At 47.0% G+C, this 12,540-nt stretch overlaps 1 protein-coding gene across 1 annotated transcript; it reads left to right on the forward strand.

Moving 5' to 3' along the window:
• The first annotated feature begins 3,526 nt into the window (after window positions 1-3,526).
• Asgr1 (asialoglycoprotein receptor 1) lies at window positions 3,527-7,157 on the forward strand. The gene is made up of 9 exons (XM_005399560.1): window positions 3,527-3,723; window positions 3,903-4,023; window positions 5,414-5,530; window positions 5,685-5,780; window positions 5,859-5,930; window positions 6,163-6,249; window positions 6,333-6,484; window positions 6,561-6,667; window positions 6,790-7,157. The coding sequence occupies exons 2-9, from the start codon at window positions 3,954-3,956 to the stop codon at window positions 6,962-6,964; spliced, it is 876 nt and encodes a 291-aa protein (XP_005399617.1). The 5' UTR covers window positions 3,527-3,723; window positions 3,903-3,953; the 3' UTR covers window positions 6,965-7,157.
• The last annotated feature ends 5,383 nt before the right edge of the window (window positions 7,158-12,540 follow it).

Below are 12,540 nucleotides of genomic sequence, written 5' to 3' on the forward strand. Positions count from 1 at the left end.
TTTTTGAGACAGGGTCTCACTATGAAGTTCAGACTGACCTTGAGCTCACTTTGTAGCCCAGGCTGGTCTCAAACTCATAACAATGCTCCTGCCTCAGCCTCCTGAGTGCTGGGATTACAGGCATGCACCATCAAGCCTATCTTCTTTTTTTAGTTTACTTCCTGGGGTAATGGCTCTATGTTGCCTATGGTGGGTTTCTTTATTGCTAGTATTTAGAACACTTAGAAAATGACTACTTCTCTGAGGTATCTTCTAGGTGTAACTGCTGTTTGGGTTTTGAGTCTGTTGCAAGATCCTACCTCTTCAATTTGTTAGGGATGGGAAGTTGCTGCCTCTTTGGCCCAGCCCTTGGTTCTTTGGCACTGTGCGACAGTATTTTCTATGACCCTTAGTCAATCTCAGTCTTGGAATACCAGGAAGAATAGCTGTTTAGAACAATTATGTTGGGGATGAGGATATAGCTCAGTGGCATAAGCACCTGCCTAGAACAATTATGTCACTTTTGGCTAAAGTGGTACCATCAGCAATAACAGAAGCAACAATCACAGCCTAGAAAATGAATTAGATTTGTAGTTATGTAACACAATCTAAAACAGACCAAAATTATATGCAGTATATAAATCCCTAATATGTCAATTTTGCCCCCAGGGGTTAAAATTTAAAATGGGTTAGGAAGAAAATAAAGAAGTGGAGGAAGAGGAAGAGATTAGAAATAGGGCTGGAGGACAAAGGGGGACCCCACTAACTTTGGGAAACTGGTGCAGAAGACTAGAGGGAAAGAGAGAAGGAAGAGATAAAAAGAACAGAACAGAACAGAACCATAACCACGGAGAGGCTAGAAACCATGTTCACATTCATATAAAAACAAGATGAAACAATGAAGGAGAAAAAACCAAAAAGAAAACAGAAACCAAAAACACTGGCTTCTCTTCAGATTGAATAAATCTTTCGCCTTTTACCAAAAACAAAACCACCACCACCATAATAAAAAACAAACAAGAGAGAGAGAGGAAAGAAAAAAAAAGTCCACTTCCAGGTTTGTCTCTGCTGTCACTGGTAGACAACATGTGGAGAGAGTCACAATCGATGTTGATTTATCCCAGCAAGCCAGCAGTAGCTTTTTGGTGAGGTAGTGGATAATCTTAGCAAGCCTGAACTTTCTGGCTGAGACCAGACTTATTCGGCCTGCAGCCATCAGCGTACCTTTCATGGACCTGAGCTTAGCTGAGAACCACTAGATGGAGCCAGCAGCCACTCTGAGTTCTGAGCTCAGCTGGCCCCTGTCCAACATGGCTCCCAGCCAATCTCTCTCGTGTGGGATGACTGAGTCCTCAGCACTCATTGTCAGCTAGTGCAGTCTTTAACATCTGCTGCTCCACTCCACTGCTGCATCTTTCCATGGAGGCCTCTGGGTCGTCAGCAGTCACTGCGTGTCTGCAGGTTTGAGGCACTCCTCTTTTGTAGTGAGTCCCATGTTAGGGAGAAGGCACCACAAGTTACCCCTTTCTTCTTTGTAGAAGTTTCTCTCTTCACTCTCTCTGTGGGCTTCAGTTTACACTTCAGATCCTTCCTGGGTCCAGGGGACAGACTTCCCTCCTTGTCTTCCACACATTGCTATATTCCAGTGTCTGGACAGCAACTCTCGAAGAGGCTCTTTCTCTGCTGCTTAGCACTCTGCCATCTTGGTGCTCCCTCTAGCCTTCTAATGAATGTGGTACTGACTGATATCTTGGTGTGAGACTTTGAGCCAGAATCAATTAGCTAAGATGCCTCCTAAGAATCTGAGATGTGCAAGATTCTGGGTTCCATCTCCAGCACCAAAACAAAGAAAAAAACAAAACCAAGTGAGTTGGTCAAGTTCATTGTTTTAGGTTGCTAAGGTTAATTATTTTGTAGCAATAAATACCTAAAACACATATAACTGAACAAAGTTATTAATTACATTAGAAAACATCTTTCTAGATAGAAGTCTAAAGAAGAGTGATTTACACACTCTGAGCACTACTGCCTCATCAATGAGTTTGAGGAACATAGTTATAGGGTGGAAAGAAGATTGCAAAATATTCTAGTACCATAAGCAAACAAAAAAGCAGACTACAGCCAGGCATGGTGGTGCACGCCTGTAATCCCAGCACTTGGGAGGCTGAGGCAGGAGGATTGTTGTGAGTTCGAGGCCAGCCTGGACTATAAAGTGAGTTCAAGGCCAGCCTGAACTGCATAGCGAGACCTTGTCTCAAAAAGACCAAAAAAACCCCCAAAAACCAAAAAACCAAAAAAACAAAAAAACGCAAACTATAACGGGCTTTCTGCAGTTTTGCAAGCTGAGTACGCCTGTGTAACTGGCATCCAGACCAAGAACCTGGATGTTTCCTTGCCCCCAGGCGTCCCTTGTGCTCCTTACAAGTCACTGCTACTGTGAGAGTAAGCACTATTCTGACCAAACCAGTGTACGATCACTTCCTGAATAAACAAGATTGCAAGCATTAAATGAACAGCCCATTTGTCAACAAAATCACTGTTCAGGAGCCCAGTGTGTGCAAACGACACAAGGGTTTTCAGGACACAGAAAAACAAGGGCACACACAAAGCTGTCACATTTTATGCAAGCAACATGTCCCTGAATATCTCACATAATCTGGAACTCTCACAATTCAAGTCTGGTTTTCTCCTTGAAATATCTGTAAAGTAGGATTTGCATGACTTCACATGTGGAGTCTAAAACAAGACTTGTTAGCATCTTTAATATCATCCAATTTCCAAGTTCATTTGAACTCAGACAACCCTCTCTGCCCCCAGGGGCTGTGAGGGATGATGCTTAGCACCTTCGAGGTCCTGGTTTGTGGTTGGGATGGGACCCCAATTCTCAGTGTGGTTCTGGGGGCAGCCCATGTGTCAGTCCTCCCTTTGCTTCCTCTTTGCAAGCTCTTGCTTTTCCAGAGCTTCAGCTTTGTCATCTGCAAAATGGGTTGTGCTCTGGGGCTGGTAAGAGAAGTGAATGAATGAAAAGCTCTGGGGTGGAGAGAGGAAATGGCAGAGGATGGCTGTTTGTTGGATCACTGCCGACTGAGGCTCCCCACCAGCTCCGACCCCACGCCCACGCCACTTGGAGGTCTTCAGACTTCCTAGTAGAGTAACTCAGGGCTGGGGTGCCTGGGGTTGAGCCTACAGGAAGTTGTGGCCTGCTATCTGGATGCCAGGTGCACAGGCCCAGATTGGGTAAGAGCAGGGAACCTGTCTATCTCTCTGATCTTAGTCAGGAATGTTTGGAGACACCAATTCTGGGATATCGAGAGGCAGGAAGTGGAAGGGACAGGGGCAGAGGGAAACAGCAAACTGTGCCCCCCCCAGGTCTGGGTCTCCTTCCCAAATCATGCAACAAGGAGTCAGGTGACTGCCATGTGTGTGGGTAGAGACCAGGAGACCCCCCTCCCTGGGGAGAAGAGCAGAGGCAACCCATCCCCCATTCCCACCCCCACCCATCCCCCAAGTTCCAAATCCATGTCCACCTCTGTTTACTGTCCAAAGTCCCAGGTGCTGGAGATGCCAGGCTTGGTGTGCTCAGACACCCAGACGCATAGGTCTCAGGGCCCTCGTATGGACCCTGCCCCTCCCGTTGTCCAGGGCTTCTACCCACCCTACTTCTCTAGGCTTCAGGTCCCTCCTTAGCCTGGGATCTGCACAGCACCAAGGAACCTGGAAGTCAGATTTGGAGACATTCAGCAAGTAAAACAGGGATAAAGGTGTGGGGGAGCAAAGGGGTGGTGGGGGTTTGTGTGTGTATGTGTGTGGTGGGAAAGGGCAGAGGGTGGATTTTGGATGTCAGGCCTGGGAGGGGGTGGAGGAAAGAAGACAGGAATCATCAGTTGGGTACAAAAAGGGATCAGAACCTACCCTCACCCCAGTTCCACTCAGCTCCAGCCTTGACTCATCCCGGGTCCAGCACCAGCCTTATAATGACGAAGGAGTATCAAGATCTCCAGCACCTGGACAATGAGGAGAAGGACCATCACCAGCTCCGAAGAGGTGAGGCACGCTTCATCGGGGCCTGAGTTGCCGCTGCGAGGGGAAGTTCGGGGTTTGGAGTTGGAGTCCCTTTTTCAGGGACAGGGCCCAGGCTTCCTGGCACGACACTTGCTTCTCAGGACCCCAGGGAGGGAATGGACTCAGCTGGAAGCTAAGAGATGGGTATATTGTCAGTTTCTTCTGAAGTTATGCCCCTCTGCCTTGGCTCTGTGTGTATGTGGTCAGTGTTGTGTGGTTGTGTGTGGTGTATGTGTTGAGTCTGTGGTGTGTATGTGCTTTCTTGTGTGTGGTGTATGATGTGCAGTGATGTGTGTGTGTGGTGTATGTGTTTGTGGTGTATGTGTGTATGTGTGTGTGTGTGGTGTGTGTGTGTGTATGTGTGGTGTGTGTGGTATGTGTGGTGTGTGTGTGTGTGATGTGTGTGTGTGGTGTGTGGTTTGTGTATGTGTGTGTGATGTGTTTGTGTGTGTGTTTGATGTGTGTGTGAAGTGTGTAGTGTATGTGTGTGGTGTGCATGTGGTGTGTGTATGTGTGTGTGTGTTTGTGTGTGTGTTTGATGTGTGTGTGCATGTGTGGTGTATGTGTGTATGTGTGTGGTGTGTGTGTGTGGTGTGTATGTGGTGCGTGTGGTGTGTGTGTGGTGTGTGTGGTGCGTGTGGTGTGTATGTGTGTGGTGTGTATGTGTGTGTATATGTATGGTGTGTGTGTGTGATGTATGTGTATGGCGCTGGGATGGGCGTGGTTACAGGTAACAGGTCAAGAGGACTGACAGGAGTTTGAGGGTCTCTGCTCTGAGGAAGATTCGAACTCCCTACACACAAAACAAGCCCCCCTCCTCGTTCTCCCAGCAGAGACTCTTGTTTAGGGGTGCTCTTGGGGGATGGGGTGGGCAATTTGTTCGGCTGGGGTAAGGGGCCCAGGGAAGGAGAAAAGGGAGAGGAGGCCCCTACACTCCGGCTGACGGACAGGGCCAAATGTCATTCTCTTCTCCCTGGGTGGAGGGGCCTCCCTTTCTTTCCCTGCACGCATCCAGAGACAGGTGAGATTCATGTAGAAAGGAACAAACCCCTTTCCTCAACTGGCAAGGGCAAGCAGCTATCTGTTCCCCGGGGGTATCTCTGAAGGGGTTCATAAACTGCAATGACATAGCCATGCCACTAGGTGTCAGCAAAGACTCGAGGTCTAGATAGTGCTAGGGAAGGTCAAAGCTTTGCGCCCCTTGCATACCTGTTCTGTTCTCCGCTTCCAGTTGCGTCTGGCTCTCTGCCGAGATTTCCTAATCTATATACACAGGACTCCTCCACGTCTATTACAGGAGACCTGCTCCCCTGCTAGGACTCCGGAGCGGTGCCAGGCTTGCCTGTGTCCCTGAGTTCTGACTGTCTTGCAGGGCCACCTCCTTCCAAGTCCCTCTGCCAGCGTCTCTGCTCCGGACCCTGTCTCCTCTTGCTCTCCCTGAGCCTCACCGTCCTGCTGCTGGTGGTTATCTGTGTGATCGGATCTCAAAGTGGGTGTCCTGGGATGAGCGGAGAAGGGATCGATACGGGGGTGGGGGCATGCTAGCGGAGGGCGGCGGTGAGCGGAGCGATGGGTGAATGTGGCCAACATACTGTCACACTCATTCTGTTATACTCATTCTGTCCTACTCACTCTCCGTGCAGACTCCCAGCTGCAGGGGGAGCTGCAGGCCCTGAGAGAGACCTTCCACAACTTCACAGCGAGCACCGAGGCCGAGGTCAAGGCCCTGAGCACCCAGGGTGAGGCGGGCTGGGCGGAGTCTAGGGTGGGACTGTGGGTGTAGGAATGTCAGCGCGCTGAGCAGTTCTCTCCCCTAGGAGGCAATGTGGGAAGGAAGATGAGGTTGCTGGAGTCCCAGCTGGAAAAACAGCAGCAGGACCTGAGTGAAGGTCAGAGAGGGAGTCTAAATGTGTGTGTGTGTGTGTGTGTGTGTGTGTGTGTGTGTGTGTGTTGTATGCACGTGTGTGCAGTTGCCAGAGGTCTCTCAGGCCAAATCAAGGAGTCTTGGCCGGGGCATCTGTAATTGGTCTTCTCAATAAAGCGACAGGCACCGGCCCCCGTGTCCATACTGACCTCATTGCCCCTCTTGCTTCTGTGCCCCTCTGGCTTCTGCCTCCCCAGATCACTCCAACCTGCTATTCCATGTGAAGCAGTTTGTGTCCAGTCTTCGAAGCTTGAGCTGTCAGATGGCTGTCCTCCAGGGCAATGGTGAGGGGGTGCCCAGTCCTACTTCACAGCCCACATCCCCCCAAGCCAGCATCTCAGCCCCTTCTCCCTCCCTGCCCCCGAAGGCTCCGAAAAGATCTGCTGCCCTGTTAACTGGGTGGAGTTCCAAGGCAGCTGCTACTGGTTCTCTAAATCCGGGAAGCCCTGGCCCGAAGCTGACAAGTACTGCCAGCTGGAGAATGCCCACCTGGTGGTGGTCACTTCTTGGGATGAGCAGGTGAGATGCTGGCAGGCTCTTCTGGAAGGCTGGCTGGTCCAAGGGAAAGGTCAGCAGCTTCCTCTTCTCTCCCCAGAGGTTTATCCAGCACAACACGGGCCCTGTGCAGACCTGGATGGGTCTAACAGACCAAAATGGACCCTGGAAATGGGTGGACGGGACTGACTACGAGACAGGCTTCAAGTGAGTGTGTGTGCCTGTCTGCCTGTAGCGCTGTGCCCTGTGTCTGGAACTGTCTGGCCTTCCCAGTCCGAGGCCCAGGGCTGGAGGGGCTCCTGACACGCATGGCTGTCTCCTGTGTGCAGGAACTGGAGACCACTGCAGCCGGATGACTGGTATGGGCATGGACTAGGAGGAGGGGAGGACTGTGCCCACTTCACCCCTGACGGTCGCTGGAATGATGACGTGTGCCAGAGGCCCTACCGCTGGGTCTGTGAGACAGAGCTGAACAAGACCAGCACTCAGCCTCCTTCACCCTAATTTATTTGCTCAATGCCCTGAACTGCCAAGGTCTGGTACTGGGAATCCTCCTGTCTGGAGATGTCCACATGCTTGGGGAGGGAGACGGCTGGAGGCTGAGAAGTGTATGATGGGTGAGGTTTGGAGGGACGGAGGGAGGGAAACCAATGACGCTGTGTACACTGTGAAGCTCATTACTGTCAGCTTTTTTTTTTTTTTTTTTTTTTAATTTGAGAGTTTTGCTTTTTTTAAAGTAAAAGAAAGAGAAATGTATTCCAGCATCCTCTGTGTTGTCTGCTTACTGGGCATTAGGATCTGGGTGTAGGCTGGTTGGCAGGAGGGAGCCTTGGGCAGGCAGTGACATCATGAGAACTGAATTGTGGACCCGATGGCCTGCTCAGCGCCTGGCTTTGTCATTTCCAGGTGTGTGAGCTTAGGCATATTATTCTGTTCTGGGTCTCAGCCAGAAAACAGGATCATTACTAGAGATCCTCTACCTGCAGCAACACCCCCTAGAGCCTAACTACCCCAATTCATTGAGAGTTTCAAAAACTTTGAATGAAACTTAGTCGTATCTATCATATTCCTCCCAGCAAGCAGAAGTGCTTTGTTGGGGATGGGACAAATACCCTAAGTTCAAAACCCAGAGTCAACCAGGACCAGGGAAGGGAAGCACCAACCTTAATAGAATCAACAAGCAAGGACAGGAGTGAGGACAAACCAGTTAGGACTTACAGACACTCATGGAATTATTGAAATGTGTGGTGTCATTGAAAAATAGGGCGAATACTTAAAAAACTCTATTATAGTAAAAGACACATTTTTTTTTTTTTTTCTGGTGCCAGGGATCGAACTCACAACCTTGCGCTTGCCAGGCAGGTGCTGTGCTGCTGAGCTAAATCCCCAGCCCCAGACACATTGTTTTTAATCCCCCTTGTTTCGAACAAACTTAGCTTTTATTCTTGGCACTTTGGAATTTCTGGAAGTCCTCTTTTATGTCTTTAGTTGCACTGTCATGGCTGCCTTGATGTCCTGAATTGATTAGAAATGGTTACCTTTCACGCCAGAATTTGCATGGTATCAGATCCAGTGAGTAAGATGGGTGAGGACACTCCCTGGGGATGTTTTACAATCTTTTACTAGTGCATGCAAGGCAAGAACTCTACCATTGAGCCACATCCCCAGCTCCTGTTTTTTTTTTATCATTCAAAATTTTTTGTCTTATACATTTTGATTATTATTTAGTATACATGTATTTGCTGCTGGTATATTTCCTTGTGCAACTGAACCTTTTATTATTAGAAAGTGACCCTCTTTATTTTTTTTATTTTTTATTTTTTTTGGTTTTTCTCCAGTACCGGGAACCAAACTCACGACCTTGCGCTTGCCAGGCAGGCGCTTTGCTGCTGAGCTAAATCCCCAGCCCCAGTGACCCTCTTTAACTTTACTAACAATTTTTGTTATGAAGTACATGTTACACGATAATTTATTTTGGTTAGAATTTGACCCATTAGTGTTTTTCATACTCTGCTTTCTTTTTTTTGGGTTTTTTTTTTTTTTTGGTTTTTCTCCGGTACCGGGAACCAAACTCATGACCTTGCGCTTGCCAGGCAGGCGCTTTTGCCACTGAGCTAAATCCCCAGCCCCCATACTCTGCTTTCAACCTCTGTTTCAGACGTCTCTTGGGCATATAGTAATTGCGTTTTATGTGTTATTCTCTCAGGATTTTTTTGTCTTTTAACAAGATAACTTAATTTTTTCATTTAATATAATTAGCAGTTGGGGGAGAGATGTTACTAGGGATTACATTCCCAGCCCTCTCCCTTTTTTTCTTGAGAGAGGCTCTTACTGTGTAGATCAGGCTGAACTTGAACTCACAGTGCTCCTCCTGCCTCAGCCTCCATTATGGAGCCCAGGCTGGCTTCAAACTCCTGAGTACTGGGAGTAAAGGCATGTACCACCATGCCTGGTTTAGGATTGCAAGTTTGAGTCCAGCCCAGACAATTTAACAAAACCGTATCTCAAAAAGAAAGAAAGAAAGAAAGAAAGAAAGAAAGAAAGAAAGGAGCTGTATCTTAGTGGTAGAATATAGTGTGAGAGGTAGAATACTTTCTTAGCATGTGTGAAGGCCTAAGTTTAATTCCCCAGCACCAAAAAAGAACTGAATAAATACATAGAAGAAAAAAAAGAGAAAAGAATGAATACATGCTATAACCTATGCAGTCTTACTTCTGGAGGCAACCTGCTGCCCACTGAGACTATAATATGAGAAGTACCCCTGATGGGTTAAGACCCAGCATTAAAACAGTGGGGTAAGAAAAGTTTCCACCAAGGACAGGGTCGAAACAAGGAGAGCACTGCTACCTTGCCTAGTTTTGGAGGTTGATCCAGAGAAAGAAATAAGCAAATATTAGAAGGAGATCAATTTTTAAAAATCCATGGACATGTGTACCTTCTGCTGTGTTGTAATAGGGATGACACATCCTTGTCTGCGCAATGATTTTGTCAGAGAACTTTGAACTTGAATCTGATTCGATCTCCAGCAACAACCTTCAGCTTATGAGATATGGGAGAGAAATATTCACACAGCCGTGCATTTAGTCAATTCCTCAGGCAGAAGATTTCACAGAGCAATTTTCTGGTTTCTCTTAAAAAATGGCAAGAGAAAAAGAGGGAGGAGGAATTGTTATGGGTTAAAAGAGTCTTCAGAGACATAGCAACTACTGTATGTGCAGTGCTTGGACTTTGGATCCTGGTTTAAACAAGCCAATTGCAAAGAATCATGGGAATATCAGATAAATTCAGACACTAACTGGATAAGGCAGTCTAGTCAATTATTTCTGCACAATAATACTGTGGTGTGGCAGTTAAGTGAAAAAGAAAAGATTCTGTATCCTAGAGCTGTATGCTGACATATTTACAGGTGAATGATATATCTGGGCTTTGAGCTGGAATAATTCAGCAGGTCCGGTGGGAGAAATAGGAGGGGTGAGGATGAAATAGAACTGGTTGTGTGTAGGTAAATGTTACAGCAGGGGATAGTTGGAGATGTGTATTATAACATTCTCTTAATTTTGGACATGTTTTATTTATTAGAGCCGAACCAGAAACCGCAGAGTCTAATGATATGACAACCAAAATGCAGGGGACATAAATATTTTACAAATGCAATGTGGGAAAACAATATTTTGCCTCTACAGACAAGATAGACAGGTCTGACAACTCATATGAGAAATAAGCAATAGGCTTGGATGAAATATTTACAACATTTATAAAAGTAACTAATATCCAGAAAATACAATAAAACTGCAAAATAACAAGGAAAAGACTCAATCCAACAAAGAAATGGGCCAAGGAAATTGTAGGTGACATTCGTTATGTCTGTTTCAGGGACTTCTTTATCATGTCCACAAGTAGCCCAGGGATTTTTTCTCGCTACCCTGATGTAGCAGGGTATGTGTGTGCTAGTGGTGGTGTCCCCTGGGCTCCCTCTCCCAGAACAGTGAGCCTGGAGTGTATGATGCAAATTTGTAGTTACTGTTAGGGGGGTCATTTTATTTTTTTATTTTTATTTTTTGTCTTTTTGAGACAGGGTCTCACTATGCAGTTCAGGCTGGCCTTGAGCTCACTTTGTAGCCCAGGCTGGTACTGAACTCACAATGATCCTCTTGCTTCAGCTTCCTGAGTGCTGGGATTACAGGTGTGCAACACCACGCCTGGCTTAGGGGGTCATTTTAAAAATCTTTAAGAAATTAAATAAAAGGTGGAAGCCTCAAAATAATGTACACTGTATGAGGCTCTCTATGGAGCCACTCCCCAAAAGTATCCCACATTTGCAACAAACATATGCTCCTTGATTTACCATGGGATTGTACATCTTGATGAACCCACTCTCAGTCAGAGATCGGATATGTTGAACAGGCGTGTGTAATACACTTAGCCTGTGAAACATCGCAGCTTGGCGACACAGTACACTGCACGGTGTTGGCTCTTTCCCACTCAGCTCGAGTGGCTGACAGGGAACTGCTGCTCGCTGCTGCTGTCCAGCATTGTGAGAGAGGATTGACCATACAGCGCTGCTGTCCAGCATTGTGAGAGAGGATTGATCATACAGCACATCGCCAGCCTGGGAAAAGGTCCAAAGCAAAATTCGAAGTATGGTTTCTATTAAATGCATATTGCTTTCACACTATCATAAAGTATAAAAATCCTAAGTGGAACCATCACGAGTCAGGGAGCATCTGCATCCTTAACCCATGCCAATGGCTGTTGCTTTTCTCTTGTATGCTCCCCAACTCCCCCCATGGCCTCTCCCTGTCTCATAGGGTTTCCCTTCAGAAAACCCTTGCTTGATGTCCTGGTCCTTCCCCTCTTTATTACCTGAAGTCAGTTGTGCTTTGGTGAATAAAGCCCAGGGCTGTGGCCTGGATTTGGGGTGAGGCAGACCAGGGAGAGCTACAGAGCTGCGGAAGAGCTGCAAGCGTCTCAGAGGTGTGAAAGAGAAGGGTACGATGCTGGAGGCTGAAGAATGCAGAGTGTAACAGCAGGACTCGTGGAGGTGCGTGAATGCAGACCTGACCAGCAAGCCGGGAAGGAGAGTCAGAGGGGAGGAAGCCATATTCATCAGCGATTTTGATTCCTCACCCCTGGCTCTCTGGAAGGCACTTTAGCCTTTGCTACCTGTCATCCTGCATAAGTGACTCTCTCCTACCAGAAGAGACACAGGTCATGGGTTCCCCGGCTGAACCCTGGAGGAATCCAGCTCTGCTTGAGAGCTGGATGCGAGTGGGTGTGATATTTCTTGGCAGCAAGGAAACCAACTGGTTCAAATGATTCTCCTATAAAACTCAATTGCCTCATTATGAGTCAGAATCCCATAGGAAGCCTGTCTGAGTGTGAGTGTCTTCCAAAAGCAAAGTCTGAGAGAGAAATTTTGGGAGTGGTTTTTTTGGGAGCTGACTCCAGAAGGCAGAAGTAAAGGAGAAGGGGGAGATGGGAAGGAGGAACGTTTAATAGGGAGGTGTTATCAAGGTTGCCACCTGCATTGAGCAACAGGGCTCACTTACATTTGCTAAGCATACAAATAGTTGACTTAAGTGAGGGGTGATGGGGAATTTACCCACTAGCCCCCACTCCCCCGAGTGTTAACACCCCCACAATTCCAGCTTCTATTTGTGCTACAGAAACCCCGGGGGCAGAACATGTGGTTGAAGCGAGCAGTGGGATGTCATCAGCACAAGGATCTCTGTGAGCTGGTATGGGACTGTTTACCTCTGTTGTGGCTGAAATCAGCAGTCAAGGTCATGTGATGTGGGGTGCCAGAGGAATCTGTGTGGGTGTCTTTACCAAAACTTTAATAAGTACAATGAGGATGACCAATAGCAACTCAAGTTAAAATACCAAATAATGAATGTAAGAGATGTGCAAAATGTTTGAGTGAAGAGTCATAAAACTCTAATGAAGGTCATAAAAATGCTTGAATACAGCCGACTGATTCTTGGCTAGGGAGTCTCCATATTGTGACAAAGTCAGTTTTCTCTAGATCAATCTACAAATTCAAGGCCATTCAAATAAAAATTCTTTTTTTTTTTTTTTTT

The sequence above is a fragment of the Chinchilla lanigera genome, unplaced genomic scaffold (genome assembly GCF_000276665.1).
Source record: "Chinchilla lanigera isolate Chin_1 unplaced genomic scaffold, ChiLan1.0 scaffold00066, whole genome shotgun sequence".
Classification (NCBI taxonomy): Eukaryota; Metazoa; Chordata; class Mammalia; order Rodentia; family Chinchillidae; genus Chinchilla; species Chinchilla lanigera.

Coding starts and splice junctions, on each gene's coding strand:
- Asgr1 (XM_005399560.1), top strand. CDS start 3,954: ATGACGAAGGAGTATCAAGATCTCCAGCACCTGGACAATGAGGAGAAG. Junction 5,931..6,162: donor GCAGCAGGACCTGAGTGAAG/GTCAGAGAGGGA, acceptor CTGCCTCCCCAG/ATCACTCCAACCTGCTATTC. Junction 6,668..6,789: donor GACTACGAGACAGGCTTCAA/GTGAGTGTGTGT, acceptor TCCTGTGTGCAG/GAACTGGAGACCACTGCAGC.